The following is a 26,019-nucleotide window of genomic DNA, read 5'->3' as shown; positions in this document are numbered from 1 at the left end:
AAACTTAGCTTCGGTTAGCTACATCATGCACTGTATCCCCCAAGTAAAACTAACTGGTTTATTCTTGGTTCTTATAAATTAGAAACTAGAAATTAACCTTGAGGTAGCTCAAGGGTGGCAAAGAAATTAACCTTCAGGTTGCATGATATTTAAGAGTTCTATAATCTTCTTGTTGAGAGCCAATGCTATTTGAAATTGCTGTAACTCTTTTTCTGTAATATGAGACTTAACTTCAATTTGAAGGTATTGTTTAAAAGTCTGGACTCTAGAATACAATTTTGATTGACATCCCAACTCTAGCACTTACCAACTCTTGTGTCTCAGTGTTTAATCAGCCATAAAGTAAGTTTAATAGCTTCTTGTGGAGATGTGGTAAAACAACTCATGGAAAGCATAGAGACCAGATACTGAAAACAGTCAATAAATACTCACTACCAGCAGCAACATCACCAACAACCCATGAAAGTTACTACTAGCAATAAAATTGTGTTGCTAGATTAAAGTTGGCTATAATGAAGAGACAAGGCTAAGAAAATGCTTTAGAAAGTTCTGAATTATTTTGCATGTTTTTCTTGGAAAATATTTTGTGTAATTTGTGCATATGAAAACAGGTTAGATAATAAGATAGATGAACCACTTCAGGGAAGTTGACACTACTGCCTAAATTTGCATGAACCCTGAGTCGGTACAGAAATCTATAGATGTAGCCTAAAACTTCTCCAGCAATTATTTTCTAGCTTTGAAATGGATTTAAAATAGCAAATAACACAAAACCTGCTCCGCTGATCGTTTGGAGTCATGCTTCCTTCCACAACTTACACTGAACCATTCAGCTATTATTAAGGGTCTCATTGTCTATCTGTTTACTACATCTTTCTATGGGAGAAACTAGACCGCAGGGGTGTTGTCAGATTTCCTCTTGCTGCCCAGGAGCTATTGAGAGAGTGATCACTAACTCAGAGAGCATAGTTTTGCCAAGCTGGAGAGCCACAGGGAGTTGTGTTCTAGACTCCTAAATTGCATTCAGTATGCATCAGTGCCCTCCCACTAGGGAGACCACCAGTTGGGTAAGTGCATCTGTCATCTCTGTGTGCTCAAGGTGCCTTACAAACTTGACCTGGAAATTAGGTAGTAATTTTAGGATTTGAGAGGAAAGTTGATTTTTAAAAATCATGAACAAGATGTATGTTATATAACTTATATAATAAATATAATGATATGTATAATAACAAATAACAAATATAATAAATATTATATAATATACCATGTAATTATATAATATAATAAATCTGATTCAAAATAATCATGAACAAGATATATGTTATATAACTTATATAACAGGTATAGCAACTTCAGTATAATGGCATATATTTCCATGTCACCATGAAAGAATATGAAACTAGTAGTCATATTAAGATGAAGGAAATTATCACATAAGATATGATATTAAAAGAAAGTTTTTATTGTACTCATTGACTTATGTTCCTCTTCACATTCACAGGAAATTCTAGGGATGAAAGAAGGTTAAGGCTTTGGGTTTTTTAATATAGGCCTTTCTCTATTGCCATTTTCTGTTGGAGAGATGTATAGATATTTCTATGTAGAGCTAGTAAGTGTGAGAGGTAGATGAGCCATTCTTGTAAAGGTATAGAAATGTCAAATATGCTTAATGCTTTCATGTGTCCTAAGGTTCAGCAGGAATTTGGTGATGAACCTGAGGGAGAGGAAGCAAGTTCCTGTGCTGATGAACTTTCCTGCTGCTGTTGTCTTTGCCTATGGAGCACTTGCCATTTTTACCATAATATTCTGTTTGTGCCCTCATCAGTGTTATTTCCCATCATGGAGCACTGATATGATCAGTTGATGGTCTAATCCTGGCTCTGATTCATTCCTCTGCAGAGTATCCACATACTGGAGAGAACTGCTTCCTCTAGCACAGAGCCTTCTGTAAGTCGGCAATTTCTAGAACCTGAGCCGGTTCCCCTCTCCAAGGTCAGTGATAGAATGTGATTCTTTTGGCATGATATCTTCTCTAGGGCCAAATGAACTGTGAAACTGTGAAAAACTTTTATCCTGCCTTTCTTAAAGGATGCTAATAGGGCATCCCTTCTACTTTTTGCTTCTGGTAAGTACAGAGATTTTTTTTCTACTTGGTGTAAGAAGAGAGTAGCTGAAACTATATTTTCTTTAGGTTTGTAGGGTTACATTGAAAGGCATAACATTGTCCTTTTTTAAGTGAAGAAAGAGAAACTATTGTTTTTCCCTGTTGGAGTGATAAGCAAATTTTTTAAATTAATTTTATTGTCAGGGTGATGTACAAAGGGGATACAGTTACATACATGAGGTAGTGAGTACATTTCTTGTGATACTTGTTACTCCTCCCTCATTTTTCTCCTGTCTTTCCTCCCCCAAACGCCTCCACCAAGTTGTTCAGTTAATTTTCAACATATTGTCTTGTGAGTATTGCTGTTGCATTGGTTTGCCTTTCATCCTTTGTCTCACCATTTTGATCTTCCCTTTTCCTTTCTTAATTTGAATAAATGTATATACAATACCCCAGGTACCAAAATCAAATACAGTGACAACAGGGGATAAACCACAGGAAATAAAAAAGAAATAATTTCACATAGCACATTAAAAGTAAAAACAACAGTGTAAAAACTTGTTTTCATATCTTGGAGTTCATTTCACTTAGCTTCATCTTATATGATCCTATGTACATAGCTATTGAGCTATTGCAATCCTCTGCTAAGACTATCCTAGACATATACTAATTATTACCAATGAGGGAATCCATGGAATCTGTTGGGGGGCTCTGGACCCCCTTCTCCCCTATCTCCCGGGGGAAATGCCTGAACCCAAACTATGAAAGACACTCAGCCCTACCCCTCCCACTGTCAGAAGGAGTAAGGCATATCTTTGTGGACTTTGCTGAGTTGAGGAGAAATGCCAAAATCCCCTTCCCCATCAGCCCCCCTCACATGTCCAATGCAGGAAGGAAATTCCGGGGAGACAGCCTGATGGTTGAATGGGTCTCTGGACAGAAGGATTTATTATGGTGACAAAGGCGGAAGGGGAGGGACTTGGGGTGACTAGCTAATTGGCTGCACTGGGCTGCCCATCAGATGATGTCATGAAACTTCCTCTGTGGGCGGAGATCACCATCCCCCAAGGGCCGGGCCTCCGCCATTAGACAGGTGGCCAAGCTGGGAGGCCAAGTCGGGAGGCAGGGACCTTGCTTCTCTTCCGGTTGAGGCTGGAAGGTGGGAGGGGCTCCCTCCCACACTGCCCAAGGGCTGGTTGAAGGGCAGCATGAATCCCCAACAGGAATCTATGTTTCTTTGCGTTTGACTCACTTCACTTAATATGATTTTTTCCAAGTCTTTCCATTTCCTTACAAATGGGATGATGTCATTCTTTCTGATAGAAGCATAGAATTCCATTGTGTATATATACCACATTTTCTTTATCCATTCATCAACTAAGGGGCATCTGGGTTGGTTCCCTATTTTAGCTATGGTAAATAATTAAGCAAATATTTCTATGCTGAGCTAATGAAAAAACAATACTGCATGTAGATGTGTATTTTGTTTTACAAGTATAGCACCTGGGAATAACTTTCCCAGGTTTTTTAAAAAAAAACAAGTAATAGAGTAAAGTTTAATCTTGGATTTTTCCCAACTTGACAATGGATGCTTTCTCACTGTGTATGACCTGTAAGGTCAATGGCACCTACATAGAGAGGTCATCATACATTCAAGTTCTAATCTGTTCACATCCGGCCTGCTTCCCAGTTAGCTCTGGAGAGAACACTACAGATTATTAAGACCTTTTCAATTCCCTAGATGCCTTTTTCTCCCCCTTCAGCTGCTCTTCCTCGGATTGGCAAACATCTAGAGTCATTTATGTCTGAAATGCAAAAGTCAGTTGAGGAGACAGCATCCCACTCATCTCCATTCTTCCCTTGGATGTTCAATGGGCTGACGCTCAAACTGGGAAACACTGGAAATAGAATGCATTTTGAATTCATTTATAAAAATAGCATTTTATTTCTAAAAATGGTTAGCTTCTAAAAATAGTAGTGATCCTTTCATTTTACCTTTCTTATATTAAGCATCATCTTGTAAGAGCACATTACTACTCTAGTAGTATGGAAAGTATGTACTTGTACCTCTTTAAAGCCACAAGAAGCAACCAAGTATATTCTATCAGACAGGAACAGAATGGTAAGCCATGAAAAGGAGATAGTTATTAAACCATAAAAATAATTTGTAGAGTCATAAAAAGTGACTGACTTCCATTTGAACAACAAATAAAGGATGCATACTTGGTAAATGTAACTCTCCTATCTCTTGCAAACATCCATTTTCTCTTAAAGTGAGAAACAGTCAAATAAATATGGGGAAATTTCGAAAAGGTTGATAGTATTTATTGAGCACCAATTTTGTGCCAAGCATTGGATTAAAACCTGTGTTCTCTCAATCAGTCCCCAATTCATTCACTTTTGACTTATAATTACAGAATAATTTCTCAGACATAAGGGCTTCAACTTGGTCAAACATTAATTTCCCATAGTTAGCCCTATTCCCAGTAGCTGTGTTTTGGGTCCACTAGACTGACAAATGAATCTGAGTAGGGCACCAGTATTGTCCACTCTCCATTCTCCATGTTGTTTCCCATTTGGACCTTGCTATAACCCCTTCTTCTATTGTGTATTAGTATATAAGAACTAATCTTGGGCCTCATGAAGTTAGAGGGAACAACCAATCGGGTAGCAGGGGCATCTCACCATCTGTTGGCCCTTAAAGAGAAGATAGGCCCCCTGGCCATTGTTTGGTAGTAGAAGAGCTTTGTCACATTGTCCTGGCCAAAGATTTGTTCAAATTCTTCCATGTTTCTTCAATTCTCATAGCATTTTAACATACTCTACCTGTTACTGTCACCACTCCCACCAGCTCAGATACAGTCTTTCTCTTTCACACAAACATGCACATGCAAATACGCACACACGCACACACATGCACATACACACATACACATACAAAATGTATCCTTGAGAAAGGAAATGTCTCTTCTCTTTCTTTCAGTGAATAAGCTCAGGCTACAGCATTACTTTCTGGTTTTGCTAATTTATAATTATATAAAATACATTTTTAAAGCTTGATGTGATCCCCCAAATATTTGCATATGTGACTTTAGTTAAGTACTGATATGATCACATCAGGACTTTTGTCTCGGTTTCTATTGTAAGTAGAACTAGAAAATTGAAGAGTTTTAAGTAGAAAGAAATATCAATTAAAATATCAGGAAAGAATTTCATTTTTTAGAAAGTTATCTTCATTTTTCTAAGGTAGTCTCCTAAGCATACAGGGAGGAACTTCAGCATAATGGAAAACAGAACACAGATTCTCTGTTGTAGTGAGATGAACTGTTTCATTTCTTACACATTGTATTTGTAGTATCAGCTGCATTTATAATTAAAATAGTTTGAACATTATTTGTTCTGGTTTTATCCTTTTTCAGCTGATAGCTTACTTATTTGTAAGAACTAAATTGGGATTCTTTTCTCTTCATCTTGCTAAGCGTAGGAATACGCTATCAAAGAAAATAGCATTTGTTTAAGAAATACATTTTAACTTTTTTTTTTTTGCCAGTCCTGGGGCTTGAACTCAAGGCCTAAGCACTGTCCCTGGCTTCTTTTTGCTCAAGGCTAGCACTCTATCACTTGAGCCATAGCATCACTTCCGGCCTTTTCTGTATATGTGGTGCTGAGGAATTGAACCGAGGGTTTCATGCATGCTAGACAAGCACTCTACCACTAGGCCACATTCCCAGCCCTTAACTTTTTTAAATTTTTGTCTTATCCCTCTTCTTCCCCTTTCCAGTTAAACTCCAAAAGAAGAAAAGAGAACCCCTCTAATAGACACCAATAGCCCTAACTCCATAAAGATAAACTTTATATTATATTCTGAGCTTAATTACTAAGAAAAGAAAAAAGTACTTGGACTTATTAAATATTCTCATTCATGAGTTATAAAGAATACTTTACATCACAGAGAAACGCACACACACATACACACAGTTGAGCACAGTAGCCTTTATATAGAATGTAGCCAGAAATAAAATTGCTGTTCATTGAGAGATACTATCTATAGATGAGACCACTAAAAATAGAAATGTCTTACATACAGCTGACTTCAGCCTAAGAGCAGTGAGGTCTGGTGAATCGGTTTACATATACATGAAGTTTTTCTCTTTCTTTTTATTTTATTTATTTATTTATTGCTTAGTACTTTCTGGGTAGAAAGAAGGTAGAAGTGAGGTCTTAGCTTGGTGGTACTTGGACTTTTCAGAGGTCAGGAACATCTTCTAGCTTTACTGATTTTATATCTTTTAGAAACATAACTTTACATTATGTTTCTATTCACACCCTATTTACACATGAATTTATAATGAACTGGACTTGGCCATAAGGTAAGTAGCTTCAAGGATGGCAGGAAAAATGGAGGAACAGAAAAGGGAAGTAAATACATAGTCCTTCCCTTTCTTCCTATTCCCCATATCTGTAGCTCAGTGCCTTTACCCTCATAGTCAGTCAGCAGGTGTGGAGAAGCTACTACCTACCTAATTGAGCCAGCAAACCCAGCTGCCCTGAAGTACATTCCGTTGGTTAGCCCCCTTTCTTTTTTTAGGTCTCATAGTGGTTTCTGATAAAAACAAATCTTTTTGGAGGCCAACTTCATAATCAGTTTGGGCTGGGACATTTTTGCAAAGGGGCTTGCTCCCATGTGTGGATAGAGTTACCCAGTCTTTTAAAACTAAGGTAGCAGAGCTGTGTTCACTGAGCTATATGGCCTCCATGATTTGTGGGCAAGATGAAGCAGTGGTGTGAGGGATGAAGGAAGACAGTTCCTGTACTGGGAGCCACTCCTTGCTTACTTATTAAAAGGGTACCTCATAGTACTAGAAGTCATGCCTAAGTTCTACAGTATGGGCTTTAGTATGGCCAGTAGTTACTTCAGATCATCATGGGTCCTTAGAAATTACCTGATCCTGGGGTTTTCAAACTAAGGATGCTGTTAAGAGCTGAGTAGGTTTGCCGAGCCCATGCAAACTATGGCAAATTGGGTATGGGCATCCTCCACTCAGCAGGCCCAATATCACCACCACCTTGTATAAGCTTACAGAAAAATGTGTGTTTTCAAAGTCTGAAGTCTTCTGATTTGTAAATATCAACTCATTTTTTTAAAAAAATTAAGTTATACTAGATAAGTAAAACATGTATAAAAGAGGACCCTGGCATAATCAGGTTTGTTGTTTTTTTAAAGCAAAAGTAGGAGTATAGTTTCTAGAATTAAGGTTCTTTAAAAAAATCTACTTATGTCTTTTAATCTTAGTGCTAGAGACTGAATCCAGGGTCTCATGCATGCTAAGCCACATGCTCTCTCAGTGAGCTAAACATATCTCTAAAGTCCATATCCTTTGCCTTGTAACTAGAACTCCTCCAATGGGCTCCCAACTGGGTGCCTATCTTGGAACGACTGGATTGATAGGTGTTTGGTTGACTAAGCATTTGATGTCCACTTTGGGACACACAGAACCACACTAGGAGAAGAACAGTACTGCTCCTGTCTGTTAACAGCAGGCTAGGAGCCATTTTAGACCATTATGTCCTTTCCGTTTCTACACAAAAAGCCAATCTCCACGCTAATCAAACATTTGTCATCAAAATAGCCTTATTTTGAATCTTAGAAGTTAGTTACTTTGTGCTCAGGTTACTGCCAGGAAAAGAAAACTTTCTCTTAAACCTGTTAAGGACAAGCAATTGAAATTCTTTTCCCACCTCAAGTAGACAACAAGGGAGTCTGATGGATCCCGGATGCCCACATGTCTACCTGGGAAATTCCTTTTACCTTCCCTTAAAAGTACATGGCTGCATCTGGTGTTACAGTTTGCTCCAGAATATCATCCATACTTCTAGGAGGTTGAGCGTTGCTTCAAAAAATGAGTTCTCCCTAAGAATCTGCTCTAAGTGTGTCATTGACCACAGAAAATATGTGAATTGTTTTTCTTTTCTCTCAGGAAGCTGACAGCTGGGAAATTATAGAAGGCCTGAAAATAGGCCAAACCAATGTCCAGAAACCAGACAAGCATGAGGGGTTTATGCTGAAGAAAAGAAAATGGCCTTTAAAAGGCTGGCACAAGGTAACATTTTTATCAGACTCAAGTTCACATCATCTTCTTAGAGAAGATTTTTGTTTTTATTACATGGGAAACCAAGACTATTGTTGCTTATGTAAAACTAATTTCTAAGGCTTTATTTTAACCATACCAGTTGCAACCTGTTATACCTTCCTAGATCACCAATAAAATATTGTAATATATACATATTTTATATAATACATATTATATACGATATAATATATTATAAATATATACTTACAAAATAAATATATAATTACATAAAAATATAATCCAAATTATACATAGTATAAATTACATAAATGTGAGATATATAAAAAATATAACCCAAATTATACATATTATTATCTAACCTGCTTTTTTCACTTAAATTATTATAGATATGTTCTTACTAAATATTTTTCTAAATATAGAATGTTTTTTAATTCATGTACTTCTATCCCACTATTTTAACCCTTTTTCTTTATTTGTTTGGTGCTAGTACCTAAGCACTGTCCTTGAGCTTTTTTACTCAAGGGTAGCTATACTTTTGGCTTCATACTGTGATCCTCAGATCTCAGTTTCCAGAGTAGCAAGGGCTATAGGTGTGAGCCATTTGTGCTCAGCCTTAAGCCAATTTCTTATTGCTTGGATCTTTAAAATATATCCTAACTTTTCACTGCTAGATATTTTGGTGGACATCTTTATAATTGAATAATTAAGTTTGTGCTGGTAACAATGGTAGGAATCTATACCAAGAAACTAAATACCATTCAATTATAAAGATGTCCACCACAATATCCCGCAGCAAAAACTTAGTTCAGAAAATTGCTCATGCAGGAAGTTTGTTTTCTGCATTTTAAAATGTACTATATTCTTTTTTCCCCTCCCAACATCCTTATTCTGTTTCAATTAGAGAGAACATTTTCAATACATTGTTATAAAGAATTCTTGGTGCTTGCTTGGCATGGTTGCACATGCCTGTACTACCACCTCCTTGAAAGGTTAGAGAGGATCACTTGAGCTCCTGAGTTGGCCACAGCTTCTCGGAAAAAGAATAAAAGGAAAAGAGAAAAAAAAAATCTGTGGTGCTAGAAAGGAGAACATTTTCTTGTGCTTTAAGTATATACTCTTTGATAGAACATTTGCTATCATCTGCATCACTTCAAGGGCCAGTTCACCTCCTCACTACCTCTACTGATCACTCATCTCATGCAGATGGATTTGTCATTCTGAATGGCTGGGGAGTGACTGCCCACTCCCTCAAAACAGAGAGGTTATGGATTTATCACTTCTTGAAATAAGGGTGTGTTTTTTTCATTTTTTAAAGGAAAGACTTAGAAATGACAGGTTAGAAAATGTTACCCTAGCCCTCTGTCTCCAGAGGTGGATTCTTGCTATCAAAGAACATTTCCATGTCAATAACTGTCTCCCTGAACCTATAATACATTCCTGATGCTAAGCATCTTCTTCCTTGAGTCTTGACCATATGGTGATACTTCCCAGAGCCACCTTTGCCTTTTATTCTGACTTTGTGCTTCCTCAGCTCATTTCCCTGAAACATACATTACCCTGACTAAACTTCTTTGATAGAAAATTTTTAAATAGGAAAAAAAGGTATAAGAAACACATTTTCATAAATTCTTAGTGGTTAAGACTCTTCATTTATGCAACTGGTTGTGGTTCTACAACTTTCTGAACTGCCTTTGAACATAATGCTGCCTAAGTAATAAGGGTGTTTCTCTCATATTGCCTTTCTTCTGATCTTCTCTTGAGACCACTGTACGTTGATCCTATATCAGCCTATTGGACTGCCCAAATTGTAGTTAATTGAATAACTTAATGTTTTCCCATGTGGAGACTGTTTCTTCTAATTGAACTCCAAAATCTGAAACAAAAGGCTTGCAGGTTGACCCCAGAGAGCTATCTCAGCAGCTCTGAGCTCCTGAATCACATAAAAACTTTCCAGAGGGCTGGGGATATAGCCTAGTGGCAAGAGTGCCTGCCTCGGATACACGAGGCCCTAGGTTCGATTCCCCAGCACCACATATACAGAAAACGGCCAGAAGCGGCACTGTGGCTCAAGTGGCAGAGTGCTAGCCTTGAGCGGGAAGAAGCCAGGGACAGTGCTCAGGCCCTGAGTCCAAGGCCCAGGACTGGCCAAAAAAAAACAAAAAAACTTTCCAGAAGAATAATTTCTCAGTAACAGAAAAACTCTCTGTGCCTGTGTAGAACTGGAGGAGGGCTCAGGACCAGTGTCTGGTTGGGTTCTGGGGCTGTGTGTTCTCTTGTGAATTGCTCACAGAAGGGAGACCACCAGCAGAAGGTTCCAAAGTGTTTGTGGAACAAAATAACTAAGTCTATTCAGGACTGGTCCAGGATGACCTTGGAGCAGAAATCACTTGCCCCTTAAACCATTTCTTGGGCTGAGGATATGGCTTAGTGGTAGAGTGCTTGGCTTGCATGTATGAAGCCCTGAGTTCCATACCACATAAACAGAAAAGGCAAGAAGTGGTGCTGTGGCTCAAGTGGTAGAGTGTGAGCCTTTAGCAGATGAAGTGCCCAGGCCCTGAGTTCAAGCCCTAGGACTGGCAAAAACAAAACAAATCAAAACCTTTTCTTTCTCCTTTTTTTTATCCTTAATGTAATTTGGAAATGAAATTTTAATCTCTTATTAAATAATCTCTTCATTTTTAATTTCTTAGTGTGGACCGCAAACAATTTGTTTGTTGGGAAATACAGGCATACTACTATGGCTACTTACACATTCCAGTATTAATAGACTCGGTCTGTTGGCTTCTGTAATGCACATGGAATTTTTAGGAAGTATCCAGGTATCCAGAGGAAATTCAGGAATTTACCTACAAAGTGAAAAAAAAAATTCCTGTCAAATTGTGAGGAATTCTTAGTATTTTTCCCTTTCAGGAATATCCGAGGTTAGTTCATTCAGTAAGTCTTAGCTACAGACTCAACTTTCCTCGTACTAAGAAAAACCATGGCAGAAAGACCCCATCTTGATTATGTGTAAAAGAATCCTTGTAGAATATTCATAGCTCAGAGCTAGAGCTCCAACATCCTTACCATTTAACGTGACTGACTGTGACCAGATGCACTGAGTTCATATATATTAGAGTGATCAAATGTACTAATTGTGAAATGTCAAACAACTTTAGACTCACACTTGTGAATGTTTTATATAATTCACATACAGAGAGTAACTAAGGGTGTTTGGTTCTTGCAGAGATTTTTTGTCCTGGATAATGGAATGCTAAAGTATTCAAAGGCACCACTTGATGTAAGTAGCACACACAGGACATGTTTCAGGACTGATTTAGAATTCTACTTGAAGTGAGTAAACACTGTAATTGTACAAGCCCTGTGCCCCACTTACCAGCTTTGTGCATGTCTGTGCCTGTAATATTTAACGAGCTACCAAACTGCATGTTCTAAAGAAAGTGGGGTTTTATTTTTATAATCAGAATAGCATAGAATCTCAAACTAGAACATGAAGATTTACCATAATTATCTTGATGTATATTTTTAAAAACAGAAGCTTAAGCCGAAAACTGACACATTCATGAAATCATCTTTTCTCTGTTGGATAGAAAATGCAAATAACCCCCATGTTTGTTTTGTTTTCTGTACTTCCCAAAAAACTCTGCTTAATGTGCTTTTATATATATATATATATATATATATATATATATATATATATATATATATATATATATTTAAAGCACCCTTTACTCTTGTCTGGGTCCTTTTAAAAACTGTCTTGGAACTTCATTTCTGTTTCATACATCCTTGTATCTTGGGAATAACAACTCGGTAATATTCCAAACTTTTTTTTCTATTTTTGTTTAATACACAAAGCAGTCTGCATGCCAAAGTAGAAAAGTCCCTCTTTATGGTTGTGGTGTAGTGGAAATTAGCAAAGGCTCCAATCCTAGTGTTGTTCCCATCTCTGCCATGGAGAGCTGTCTCCTTTATTGGAAGTGGGCCAGCAGAGGAGGAGCCAGCTGCTCCCTACTGTGTGGTCCCAGCTGCCCAGCTCTTCCCTGGCAGCTGTCATCCACATGACTATTTGTGAGTATTATGAATCACAGGTCAAAAGTTGACCACTGTTATTTTAGGTAACACTGAAGTTGTATTTTTAGGAAGATATAAGATATGTAATCTAGAATTTTGGAGATTGGCATCATTGGAGGTTACCCAAAATAGAAGTAAATTGGCTAGTCTTGTATACAGAAGTTGGTGTTAAGTCACAGCACTTCACCTATCCTTTAAGAATCTTCACCATTTTCTTTTTATTAAAGAGGATAGTAACCCACTTTCCATAGATAAGTTACAATTTACCTGTGTTCACCAAAGTTTAGTATAGAAACACAACAAACTGTATATCCTTATGGCATATTTACTAGTCTTTTAATTTCAGATTCAGAAAGGGAAGGTTCATGGGAGCATAGATGTTGGACTGTCTGTCATGTCAATTAAAAAGAAAGCGCGACGAATAGACCTCGACACAGAAGAGCACATCTATCATTTGAAGGTGAAATCACTTTTCAACAGCTTCTCTGACATGAGCAGGGGAATGCCCCCGAGGTACACAGGAGATTGGGTTCCCAGTGACCTTCATCTCTTCCTCACTGTTTCAGGTGAAATCCCAGGACTGGTTTGATGCTTGGGTCTCCAAACTCCGCCATCACCGATTGTATCGTCAGAATGAAATTGTGAGGTCACCAAGAGATGCTGGTTTTCACATATTTCCTGCAACCTCTACAGCTGAGTCCTCCCCAGCTGCGAATGTTTCTGTTGTAGATGGAAAGGTAGGGCTTTATGATATCAAATCCAGCTTGCAAATTGCTTAGAAAATGAGGCAAACCCAATACAGTATCTTATTTGAAAACACCAAGAAGAGAAGAGAAGGCTTGCTTTGTAAATTGGCACTCAGAGGACAGACAGCAGAGGCATTGGCATTAAAGTTACACAAGTATAGATTGGGTAGAAATGTGGATTACCAAAAGCATTTAAAGTTATTTCTCCATTCTAATAAACAGACTACATTCTATTTTATGTGACTTTGTAAAAATCAGGGAAAGTAGAACAATCAGTGACTCAATCAGCATGCAGAAATCAGGTACATTCCTGGGTAATAATAAGATGATTCCCTCAGTTTCACAAGTGAAACTTGCTTTCTGGCCCTGAGCTATAATATATACATGACTCAGAAAAGCTAGTAAATCTCTCATAAAGTTAATGATGGTTAGCTGGAAAATGTGACAATACATATGTAGAAGCCTATTTTAGTGACCAGTTCTGTGCTAAGCATTTGGCATTCATTTATCTCTAATCTTTCCTATAGCCAAAGATCAGAATCTATAAGTACTGTAGACATTCCAACATATGATCCTAAAATTGGCACCATTTCTATTATACCAGGTGCCGAGCAAGTGAAGCTGAAGTTGCTGTTTGGGTTGTAGTAAAGAGTTTATTTTCTGTGTTTAGAAAAGTTAGTGGGAATTCCTGATTAAAAGTCAAGGTCAGGACAACAGTCAGGGAGGCAGATGTTCTGCCTTTGATTCAATAATTAAGTTTCCTGAAACACAGCAACATTACACTACCCAGGGGTGCTCCAATTTCACACTTGACACCTGAAGTTGAGGACAGACACCTGCCACAATGACTGGGTTCAAGAACATTTCAGTGGAGATTCTTCTTTCTCCATTTGCCTCAATACCTAGATCTAAATTTCCTTTGTAAAACACTGTTACACTCCTTATTGAGAAAACAGTGAAAGTAACCAGATTCAATGAAACATTACTATGTTGAGGTTTTTTTTCTTATTTGAGTGGAAATTAAGTAATTTTGATAAATGCCATTAATTGTATTTTACAAATCTTGTTGCTTACATTATTTCATTGTGTTTGTGGCTTTCCTAAGGACTGAATTATCTTTCTCTAGGAATAGAGTGTTGTGTTAGCCCTAATACAAACAAATTCTGAAATTAAAAAAGAACATATCAGAATGTTAGAGACCCAGAAAGCTTGAGGTCCTGTAGATTCCCTTTATATTTCCTCTAGTTTATCTGGACATGCTGTGCTCTTAATGTAGTATAGGATGAATCTTAGTATTTGCCCAAATTAAATAAAAATATATCCTAAATAGTTCTTGAAAAACATTCATTTTAAATTTTTTGGATTTTAAAAATCAACTTCTGCCTACATCTTTGGCACAGAGTATTGGTTTAAAAGATGCATTATTTTTGTCTCCTGTCGTTTTGAGAATGGTGGTTGAAAGCCAATCCTCCCCACCATTAGTTTGGCAATAAGAAAGCTCTTTACGTTGGTTTTCACAAAGATCTGTTCCTCTGGTTGCAAATGGTATACCTCTAGGACTAAGTCAGTGAATGGATTCCATTCCACTTATCCAAATGCAATGAAGACTGAAGAGACTTTGTTTTCTTTTTCATTTTTTTTTTTTTTTTTTTTTTGGCCAGTTCTGGGCCTTGGACTCAGGGCCTGAGCACTGTCCCTGGCTTCTTCCCGCTCAAGGCTAGCACTCCGCCACTTGAGCCACAGCGCCGCTTCTGGCCGTTTTCTGTATATGTGGTGCTGGGGAATCGAACCTAGGGCCTCGTGTATCCGAGGTAGGCACTCTTGCCACTAGGCTGTATCCCCAGCCCCTTCTTTTTCATTTTTAATCTCTTTTCTTGCCTTCTGTATATCAAGTTATGAGGCTCCTGAATGTTAATTGGTTTGTGGCACTGTGTGGGTAATAAATATGTCTGGATTTGCTAAGTATATGCATCATTCACTTTATAGTGATTTAGAAGAGATACAACCAGTTGTAACTGAATAATAAAGTCACATGAAATTTTAAAATCATTTCAGCTTCTTGGGAAATAAATTTCTGGTTATTTCACTGAATACTGATTGCACTCATACAGGTTCCTACGTATTTCACATAGACAGAAAGTCTATAGCGGTGGGTACTTATTGGCAAGACTGCCATTTTATACGATTTTCAGCATACATTTACAGCAGTGTAAGGCTGCTTGCTGGTGAGTAATGGATTTGGGAATCACATGTGGGTGACAAGACACTGAGCTGCTCATAAGACACAGAAGGCTTTGAGAAAGGAAAAGCCTAAAGTCAGGAGCTAAGAGTGTATCAATGATGCCTGGTGCTGATGGTTCATGCCTGTAATCCTAGCTACTCAGGAGGCTGAGATTTAAGGATTGTGGTGCAAAGCTAGCCTAGAAAGGAAAGTATGAGGCTTTTATCTCCAGTTAGCTACCCAAAAAGCTAAAAGTGGAACTGTGGTTCAAATGGTAAAGTCTTGAGGGAAAAAAAAGAGTATTTCAATGAAAACACTATAAAATGCAACCTACAGAGTAATTTTTAAATGATTGGAACTTGAGCTGCTAGATCTAGTGAGTATGACACATGAAAAACTTGAACAATATCCCCTTTACTAATAATGGAGCTCCCAACTTAATGAGAGGTCTCTCACTGCGTATGAATTTTCCACTCACTGAGTGCATGTCACATTTAGCCAGAAGCTTCTTCCATATTTTGAATGCAATCTTTATTGCAGTCTTCTTCACATCATTTTCAGGGCACCTATAATGCCTGCCATTTGTACTCTTTCTGCATTATGTAACCCTATGCTTCCTCTGTTTTTGTTTGTTTTAGGTGCAGCCAAACAGCTTTCCATGGCAGTCTCCTTTACCAAGCAGCAGTAGCCTTCCTGCTACATGCACAACTGGCCAGAGCAAAGTGGCAGCCTGGCTACAAGACTCAGAAGAAATGGACAGATGTGCAGAAGGTTAATTCTCATTTCTGTAGCCTATCATAATAAGTCTAGACCAAAACAAAACCAAATCAAAAATTCATGCTATGAATTGAGACTGCTGCAGTTTTAACCCTAACCTCTATGATTGTCCCCGGGGTTTTTCTTTTCCTCATTTTTATATAGTAGATAGTTCTCTGTTTTATGACTCAGGTTTCTTACCTGCTATTTGTCCTGCACCATCAGGAATATTAAGTTTTTGCCCCTGCCTTGACTTCCATTTACTTCAACCTTCTCTTTTGATTTCTTTACTAGTTCCCTGTAGCTTCTTCAGACCACCCCCTGGAAAACCACGTTCCTGCACTCTGCTCTGTCTTCCTTGCTAGGCTTTTCCACAGCTGCTTTCTCTGTTGCTCTTCTTTTTTTATCTTAATTTACTTATCTCTGTTGCTTTTTTCCTGTCAATCCATCCAGATACAGCAGAATTCCAGTATGCAGTATCTTCTACCCCCAGTTAATTGTTAATGGCATGTTTGCTACTGATCTGCCTTTAAATATTCTAAACAGAGGGTTCCCTTATTCTTCCCAGTCTGGGTTGCTTAATCTCCTATCATCTCCTTCCTACGATAAGCACATTGATCAGTAGGCCATTGGTTTTCATTTGATTCTCAAAGTTGAGAAAAGCAAGAGCATTGTGGGGAATATTTAATAGGATTCAGGTGACTTACTTTTTCAGATCATCTTGAAGTAATGTCAGGATTCATTTTTAAGTTATCTCCTTTAAAAATTATAATAGAAAAAAATGTAATAGAAGTAGCTTTCCTTAATATGCTCACTTAGAAAAGAAAGTAAAACTTGTCAATCTGCATTAGGCTCCCAAACCCATCCCCAAACTGTCTTTTACACCTATAAGTGAATCTACAGCTTTTAAAATCAGATCTCTGAGACATCTGCATCTTGAACTCAAACCTGTGATACTGATTTAAGAGGGATTTATACTCATAATCATGACCAGCTGACATTTTGATAATGGGTTTTCCTTGGCATTAGTCACCAAATACTCAAACTAAATGGTAACTTCAAGTTGGAAAATGAAGCTAGACCTAACTTTCTGAGGATTCTATAGATTTTTGCAGCAAACCTTCGCAGTTCTAAGTCAACTTCAGGTCTAAACTTCTGGGAAACTTGGGTACAGAGAATTTTTCTCTGTTGGCTTAGTTTCCATGGTTGCTAAATTAGAGCTATGATTCAAACTTTATAGTATTTTTAACAGCACAGCGAATGTTTGTGTTTGAACCTGCCATGCTGCATTTCAGGTTGTCATTAACCCTCCTTCCTGTTCATCCAGTCACGATTGAGCACTGTTATTTCTTTGAAAACATCCTCTATGAACCTTCCCTCTTGTCCCCAGTTAGATTCCTTCTTAGTCAGGCCAGCCATTCTCCTCAACTCTTATGGCCATCCAGTCTCCTGACTGGTTTATCAGCTTTGGTCTCTTGCTCTTCTGCTTCATCTTTCTCAGACGCTTATTGGGAAATTACCATACTTGAGATTGTGTGCAAGCACTGGGCATGTACTTAGCAGCCATATTATTCTATTACGTTCAGCCACGAGACATAGATATTGCTACTCTCTCCACTTTGTGGATAAGGCAGGTAAAATGTATAAATGTTCAGAAATTGCTTCAGAATTATACAGTTGGCTTGATAGAAAGATTGGGGTTCTAGCCAACCCACATTTGTCTTACCCCAAAGCCAATTCTTTGTCCACTACATAATGTTCTCTCAAGACTGCTAGTTCTTAAAAATAGATTTTATGCAAAATGCATTCACTTAGATTGAAAGCATGACTTAAATGGTAGAGTGCCGGCCATAAACAAGAAAGCAAGGGAGAGAGCAGCCCTACACTCAAGCCCAGTATCAGTACAACAAGAAAACCAACAAAAATAAACCCTTTGGTTATTATCCATTAGGTTATTATCCAATACCCAAACTGCTTAGCCCAGCCTTTAGCAACCCATAATCTAGCATTTTAGCTCTACACACTCATTCAACCTTGCCTTCTGTAGACTCATCCAAACTGTTCTTCCATGAACAATTTGCATTATTCTCCCCTGAATGCCTTTGGACAGGTTTTGCTTCCTGACTGGCAGGGCCCTCTCTACCCTTCCTGACCTTCCCATTTTGCTGAAAGCTTTCTCTCAAGCTTCCAGACACAGAACAAAAAAAGTCCACTGTTTTAAGTCTGTTCTGATGACCTCAAGACATAAGAACTTTTAAATTTTCCTATAGCACTTTAAAGAAGAATGCCTAACGTATGAAACTGTAACCTCTCTGTACATCAGTTTGATAATAAAAATTTGAAAAAAAGAAAAGAAAAAGAAATGTATACTGGTCATTTGTCATAGAAAGTTCCTAATAGTGTTGATTTTAAAAGTGAGAATGTTTCATTGGTTGCATTTCCTAAAATATATCATCTTATTGAAGCCATTAGATATCTGATTTATAACTAAAGCTTAAAGATTTTGGCTGTTCATAGATTTAACTTACAACTGTACAGGCCTTAACTATATAGGAAAATTGCTTAGCTCTTAGAGCACTTTTTTTTTTGCCAGTCCTGGGGCTTGAACTCAGGGCCCAAGCACTGTCCCTGGCTTCTTTTTGCTCAAGGCTAGCACTCTACCTCTTGAGCCACAGAGCCACTTCCATCTTTTTTCTGTTTATGTGCTGGTGAGGAATCGAACCAGGGCTTCATGCATGCTAGGCAAGCACTCTACCACTAAGCCACATTCCCAGCCCCTTGGAGCACATTTTTTCCCCCATTTCTTTATTGTCAAGGTACTGTACAGAGGGGTTACAGTTTCATACGTAAAGCAGTGCATACATTTCTTATCCAACTTGTTACCTCCTCCTTCATTTTTCCCCCACATCTCCCCTCCCCACTTTCCTCCCCTTCCCATGAGTTGCACAGTTGGTTTACACCATATAGTTTTCTAAGTATTGCTGTTGCACTGGTTTGTTTTTTTATCCTTTGTCTCTCAATTTTGGTATTCCCTTTCCCTTCCCTAATTTCAGTATACATATATACAATATTGGAGCACATTTTTAAGGACATAAAATATTAAATAATGTAATGTTTCATATGATTTTTGAATAAATCACTCATTGAAATATTATTAGTAAGCTAAATTGTAACTGACTCTGTATTCCATTCTGTTATTCTAAGTTTGACTTTGGCTCCATCCAAATTTTGTACAACAATCTTATAAACTGTTCTAGAAGAAAAGGTAGATAAGCCCCTAAGAATAAAACCACATACTATTAAAGTCCCTTTGAGTGTGTTTCCCATGTGACAAAGCCTTGAGGGCAGGAAGACCATCATGAATAATGTGGAGACTTTAATTGGTCTGTGTTAAGAGTTATAAATTATCAGAATTAGCTTTGAGATCATCTAATGATCAATTGTTTTATGGCTATAAGCCAGAGAAGGGTCTGTTTTGTTTCTCTTGCTAATACCTCGATAGTATAAAGATGAGACTGCCTAATCATGTTTACCATATTGTGGAGTGAGTACTTTTCATTGCCATCACCTCTATCCTTGCCCAATTGTAATGTTTTTATTGTTTATTTTTATTAGATCTTGCACACTGTCAATCAAACCTTGTGGAACTTAGCAAATTACTGCAAAATTTGGAAATTCTTCAGAGAACTCAGTCAGCACCTAACTTTACCGACATGCAGGTAATGGTATAACTGCTGCTGGTTAAAAAAAAAAAAAAGACAAGAAATAACTTATAATCCTTACTGGATTGTTCTATGAATATCCAAAATGATTCTTAAAAAGAAACCTAATTTACAGGTTAATTTATATTCTGAAGCCATTTTTAGCATTTTTGAATCTTGGTGGCATTGTGTTAATTGCAATGCTTTTTAAAAAAATGTTTAACATTTAAATATAGTACAATGTGCTCTGGAGGTATACTGAATCATTCTTCCTTATTTCTGTTGCTTTGAATATATAAATTCATACATTCTCAGAATATGTCTACCTTTTCATGTAGAAAAGATGGTCAGAATCTCTAATCCTGTTTGTATTTGCCTGTCAGAAAACTATCTTTTACAACTAAGTTATAATAGTCTCGGCTTTTAATGTGATGTCTTTTTCTCCTGGCTGATTTGCTGTGAGATTCTAACAGTGATTCTTTACTAACTTGCTTATGCTCTTTGTATGCATAACACATGTGTGAACTTAATAATCCTTTGTTGCTTTTAACTATTTGTGTAACGTAGGCTAACTGTGTAGATATTTCAAAGAAAGACAAGCGAGTCACAAGACGCTGGAGAACAAAAAGTGTCAGCAAAGATACAAAAATACAACTGCAGGTACAGCTTTTACTTTTCCTTCCTTTGTGTTTCTGATTACCTTTAAAGTATTGGTTTTAATATAACTGTTCACAGATGTTAGATTGAGAGAACAGCCTGTGCTTATTTTACTTACTTGGGCATGAATGAAAAGAGTTTGAAATAAACGTTAAAGTTACATATTATGTCGAAACTAAAAATATAGTGGTTTGTGATGAACACTCATGTAGGTATACTAGATGTTTAAAGAAGCCTTTTATGGATGAACTTTGTGCAGAGTTTTTTCTATTTCTTGATAGATAAAAAGAAATCCACAAACCTTGAGTTCTTGCACATGATTGTCTGGCTGTATAATTTTGTCAACTCCTGCTCAATTTTCTGGAGTTCCATTTGCTCCAGGGTAAAGTGATGAAGTTATTTTAATCTCTAAATTCCCTTTCAAGTTTGAAACTCTATGATTCTACAAACAAATGTAGGTAGTGTTTGAGCTACAACAATCATTTTAAATCTGAAGTCTTAATGGCTTGTGATAAATTTACTTGAAATTAATTCTTTATTTGAAATAGGTAGTTCTGGGTTTCCAGTGATCCTTTTAATGTGATTACATTGCAATGATCCAAAATATGGTAACTACCTAAAATCTCTTATATGATAAATCATATCTTTAAGGTAAAATCTCTACTAGTAAACTTAGCTATGTATTATAAGTGATTCTTTCCCTGAATAATTAAAATAATACTTCAAAAATTTTTGTTATAAAGCATTTTATATACTAACACAAAGGCAAAAGGAACTGCTTTTCAGAATTCTTCAGGTTTTTCCTGAACTGTTAACAATATAAATCTCAAATTCTGACTGCTTTAGTACTTGTCTTTGCATTGTAATTCTGGATGTGCAAATAACAAACTGTTATTTTGCTTGCTAATTTGATGTGTTTAAAAATAAATTTTCCTAAGTACTAACAATCAACATTTTTTTATTTAGACTATCTATATCCTAGAAATACAATTTTGTGTGGTTTTTTTTGGTTTAGTATATTTTCTTATGTTCCCATCTATTCATAAAATTAGTACTGTGGAACAAAGGTGCCAAATGATTTCATAAGAAAATTACCTAAAATTAGCCTCTGGCAGTTTGATTTGTGAGTTTATGATTGTCCTGGTGTGTTTGTTGTTTGTTTATTTGTTTTAATCATAATGCTATGGTTTCAGTAGTCAGAAAAAAAAGAACCAGCTTTATAAATTTTTCTAAAAGCCCAATTTTAATAGAGGAAAGTAGCCTCAGAGGAACATAAACATTTATGAACAGACATTATCTCAGTCTGTTTGTGTGAGGCATGCCACTGCTCTCGGTTGTTATGGTGAGCAGACTGGCTCTCTGCAAGTCTGAGCAGAGGCCCTCTGCCGATTCCTGTGGCTAGGAAGCCCATTATTATTCCATTTCCTTTCTGGAAGAAACCATGCAACTGTTAATATGCTTTCTAGACATAGGATGTGCTTCTCAATGTGCAGAGAAGTTAGGAAGATGTCATCATATGAGTTGTTATAAGAAATTATTGAAAATGCAGAAGAATATTGTCCACTTATATTCCTGCCACATGTTTAAGTGGCTTGTTTCTACATTTTTTATGTTAGCTATTTTGCTTCATTTGGTTTTACTTAGAGGTGGCAAAAATGGCCTGTGTAACTCTTGTTTATATATATATATTTTCTGCTTATTTGGTGGTACCTGGAAACTTAAACTTGCTAGGCAAGAACTGTATGACTTGAGCCATGATTTTTCCTGGGGCTTGAATTCAGGAACTCAGGGCCTGGGCTGGGCAATGTCCCTGAGCTCACCAACACCTCACCCCACCCACGCCCCTTAAGGCTAGTAATCTCCCTCCTCTGCTCCACTTCTGGCTTTTTACTGGTTAATTCAAAATAAGAGTCTCATGGACTTTCCTGCCCAGATTGGCTTCAAACCTTGATCCTCACATCTCAGCCTCTTGAGTGGTTAGGATACAGGTATAAGCCACCGACACATCTCTCTCTCTCTCTCTCTCTCTCTCTATTATTTTTTGAGGTAGGGTCTCATTTTATGTCTTGGTTTTGATCCTAATTATACTTTACCCATATTACTAGAGATAAGAGGCCTAGGCCAATGCTATCAGCCATTTTGTTTCCCCCATAGCTGACATAACAGACTTATGACACCACACCCATTCATTGGTTGAGTCTCACAAGTTTCTATTTGTCCTTCCTGACCTTGAGCCATTATCTCTGAATTCCACCCCCCATATAGAGGCTTGAACCACTGCACCTGACATTATTTAGATATTTTTGTGGGAAATTGCAATTAGCTAATCCCCACACTAAGAGAAAACTTTGACTTCCCAAAAGTGACAGATTTAGTTCCAACTTTAAGTAGAAACAGATAGATTTGAGGTGGCAGAAGGCTATTAATCATTCCCCAAGAAAGTCCATTTCCACTGACTTACACAAAAGACTGAAATGCTATAAAATTTGGAGCCATTCATGGACCTTCTATGCTTACTGAAGCCTGCAGGCCTTTCACAAGCCTTCAGGATGCTCATTCAATATGACAGGGAAGTTGCTCCAAATGTGACATCCATACTGAGGAATGATGAGTTCATCTGGAGATGACCATGGCCCCCATCAGCATCTTTCTCAGTAGCAGTTTGCCTGAAGATAGTTATGGTATTCATTATTAATCTAGTAGATTGAACATAGCACTTCTACTTCTTCCAAACCCTAATGCCCACTTTTTGCTTCCTATCTTCAGTGCTTTCTTTAAAAAAAAAATTGTAACTCTGGGAATTTCATCTAATGAGGCTGGCTGTTTGTTTTTTCTGAATAATTATTTATTGTCAAAGTGATATACAGAGGGGTTACAGTTTCATACGTAAGGCAATAGGTACATTTCTTGTATAATTTGTTACCTCCTCCCTCATTCCCCCCACGAGCTGTTCAGTTGGTTTACACCAAATGGTTTTGTAAGTATTATTTCTGGAGTCATTTGTCTTTTTATCCTTTGTCTCTCTATTTTGATATTCTCTTTCCCTTCCCTAGTTCTAATATCAGTATATACAGTGTCCAGAGTACTCAGATGAGATACAGTGATAGCACAGGTACAACCACAGGAAGGGGATACAAGAGGATCATCAACAAAAAATAAGCTATGATTTCACATGGCATGTTGAAAGTAATTATAACAATGATATAACACTCATTTCCGTAATGTGGAGTTCATTTCACTTAGCATCATCTTATGTGTTCATAAGGACATAGCTATAGGGCTCTTGTGATCCTCTGCTGTGACTAGCCTAAATTTGTACTAATGGATCAGGAAAATGTGGTACATGTACACGATGGAATTTTATGCCTCTATCAGAAAGAATGACATTGCCCCATTCGTAAGGAAATGGAAGGACTTGGAAAAAACTATACTAAGTGAAGTGAGCCAGACCCAAAGAAACATGGACTCTATGGCTGTTTGTTTTGAATCTATTCTCATCTGATTTTCCCTGGTGATCACTGCTGCAGCCAGCTTTAGAAGCTTTTTGGTTGTGACGGCTCATTTCCCATCTCCTGTTATGTACTCTTTGAGTTACCTGCTGTCTGTGATGGACCAGACACTGTGTGGTGGCCACTGCCATTGTCATTGCTCTTGGGCCATTGAACTTGTCATTTAACAGCAATCATACTACAAATCTTTCTTTAAAAAATGACCTCAGGAAAGTGAAGAATGTGTCATGCTGGATGCTAAATGCTTATTTGGGTAGGTTGGTTAGCTTGCACTCTTGATCTGAGTATAAAGGTAAGTGTGAGACCTACATGGACATACGTGTGGCCATACATATGAGTATTTGACCACAGAAATCTGTGTGTAACTTATATAGTAATAGAAGGGTCCATGGGATTATCTCTTAGAAAACAGACTTCAATTTTTGGGGTACTATTGAGAATCTCAATAACATGACTCATTGACAGCTGGTGTTTTCAATAAGGCAGAACAGGGCAAGGAAGGAATAATTTTAAAGGTGTGCTGTAGAGAAAGAGCTGCTAGTTTTCTTGTGTTATTAATAGGATAAATTAAATACTAGATTGCTAGATGTTGGAGGCATGAGAAATAGTGAGAACTATGTAGTAGCTGATAAATGATCTGCCATTCACATATAGCTCCTCCAAATTTCATCATTTCAAATTACACTGAGTGGTAAAAATGAGTTCTCTTAGTGTAGAGAGATTTTATAGAAAACTTCATGAAAAATAGATTATGTGTGTATGTGTATGTCTGACTTGTATGTATGTATGCAAAAGATTTGTGAAAATGAAATAGAAATGTTGGGCCACCAAGAAATATGAATGTAATTTGGAAAATTTAAAGAAAATTGGAGGTGAAACCATTTAAATGTTTTTCTGCCATTAAGACAGGTGAAAACAGTTTTCTTTTTTTCTTTTTTCTTTTTTTTTTTTTTTTTTTGGCCAGTCCTGGGCCTTCAACTCAGAGCCTGAGTACTGCCCCTGGCCTCTTTTTGCTCAAGGATAGCACTCTGCCACTTGAGCCACCGTGCCACTTCTGGCCGTTTTCTATATACATGGTGCTAGGGAATCGAACTCAAGGCATTGTGTATATGAGGCAAGCACTCTTGCCACTAGACCATATTCCCAGCCGAAAACAGTTTTCTAAAGTTTCAGTTTCAACTGTTAGGTTATTGTGAGGAAGTGTACCTCTGTCAATTGGAAATAAAACTACCACTTACAATGTAAGAGGTTCAAACCCTATCAGATGTAGGTGGTTGGAAGGAAATACCCTTTAATCCCAGAGGGGGTGGTGAATAAAAGAAAGTTCTGGAATTATTCTACTAGTTTATGAATATGTACAAGTCATTAAATGAATCTGTACTTTGAATTTCTCATAGCTAAATGTATAGGCATTTTCTCCACATACCAAGGAACTTGAGGGTCCTCCAGTCCTCTTTTAGGAGCTGGCTTTCTCCTTAGAAAATTCTTCAATTTGGAGATTACAGCACTCTTTCTAATGCTGAATTCTAGCCAGCATGCCCTTTAGGGTAGGAGATTAACTAGGAAATTTAGAATCCTGGTACCATTTCACTTATTTTTCCTCCCACAAGAAATAAGAAAACTCTGCTTGTCCCACAGGAGCCTCTCATTACAACTAGATAATTTTAGTATTTGCTTTTTTTTACTTCAGATAACATGGTATCACTGAAAAAAGTGGTATGCACATTACCTTAGAATCTCAGGCCATTTGTTCACAGCTCTTATCCTTTTGGGGTAGAGATTGTGCTCAACTAATAATCTTCCAGTGTTTGATCGACATTGAGAACAATGAACCATTCTCATGGCATGAATACCCCTGTGAGCTCTTTCAATGCTAAGAATTTTTTGAAAACCAAGTCAACTTCAGTTAAAAACTCTCCCTTTTCTGACTATCTTTCATCCTCCCATATCCCATCCTCTCCCTCCCCTGACCCCGTGTTTTTTACCCCCTTCTTTTCTCCCATTCACTGTCAGGAAGGGCCACCTGCGAAGGGCCAGTTCAGCACAACTCGGCGCCGGCAGAGGCTAGCGGCAGCAGTGGCTACAACAGTGAGTGGATTTCAATCTCAAGTGGAAGTTTAATAAGAGTGAGAAACTGTGCACAGGTCACCTCCCTCTTC

At 37.5% G+C, this 26,019-nt stretch overlaps 1 protein-coding gene across 7 annotated transcripts in view; it reads left to right on the top strand.

Moving 5' to 3' along the window:
- Nucleotides 1-26,019, top strand: part of Osbpl6 (oxysterol binding protein like 6) — a 185,685-nt gene that overhangs the window by 116,744 nt on the left and 42,922 nt on the right. For 4 of the 7 annotated variants that reach the window (XM_048345175.1, XM_048345173.1, XM_048345174.1 and 1 more), the window contains 9 exons: nt 1,900-1,992; nt 8,083-8,205; nt 11,423-11,476; nt 12,617-12,730; nt 12,837-13,007; nt 15,876-16,008; nt 19,609-19,712; nt 20,262-20,354; nt 25,874-25,948. In XM_048345175.1, coding sequence (XP_048201132.1) covers nt 1,900-1,992; nt 8,083-8,205; nt 11,423-11,476; nt 12,617-12,730; nt 12,837-13,007; nt 15,876-16,008; nt 19,609-19,712; nt 20,262-20,354; nt 25,874-25,948 — 960 coding nt within the window. The remainder of the gene's footprint in view (nt 1-1,899; nt 1,993-8,082; nt 8,206-11,422; nt 11,477-12,616; nt 12,731-12,836; nt 13,008-15,875; nt 16,009-19,608; nt 19,713-20,261; nt 20,355-25,873; nt 25,949-26,019) is intronic. The other 3 variants (XM_048345177.1, XM_048345176.1, XM_048345179.1) reach the window with 3 other exon arrangements.

The sequence above is a fragment of the Perognathus longimembris genome, chromosome 4, assembly GCF_023159225.1.
Source record: "Perognathus longimembris pacificus isolate PPM17 chromosome 4, ASM2315922v1, whole genome shotgun sequence".
Lineage (NCBI taxonomy): Eukaryota > Metazoa > Chordata > Mammalia > Rodentia > Heteromyidae > Perognathus > Perognathus longimembris.
Note: the sequence above shows the minus strand (reverse complement) of the source record. Positions and strands in the feature narration are given on the sequence as shown.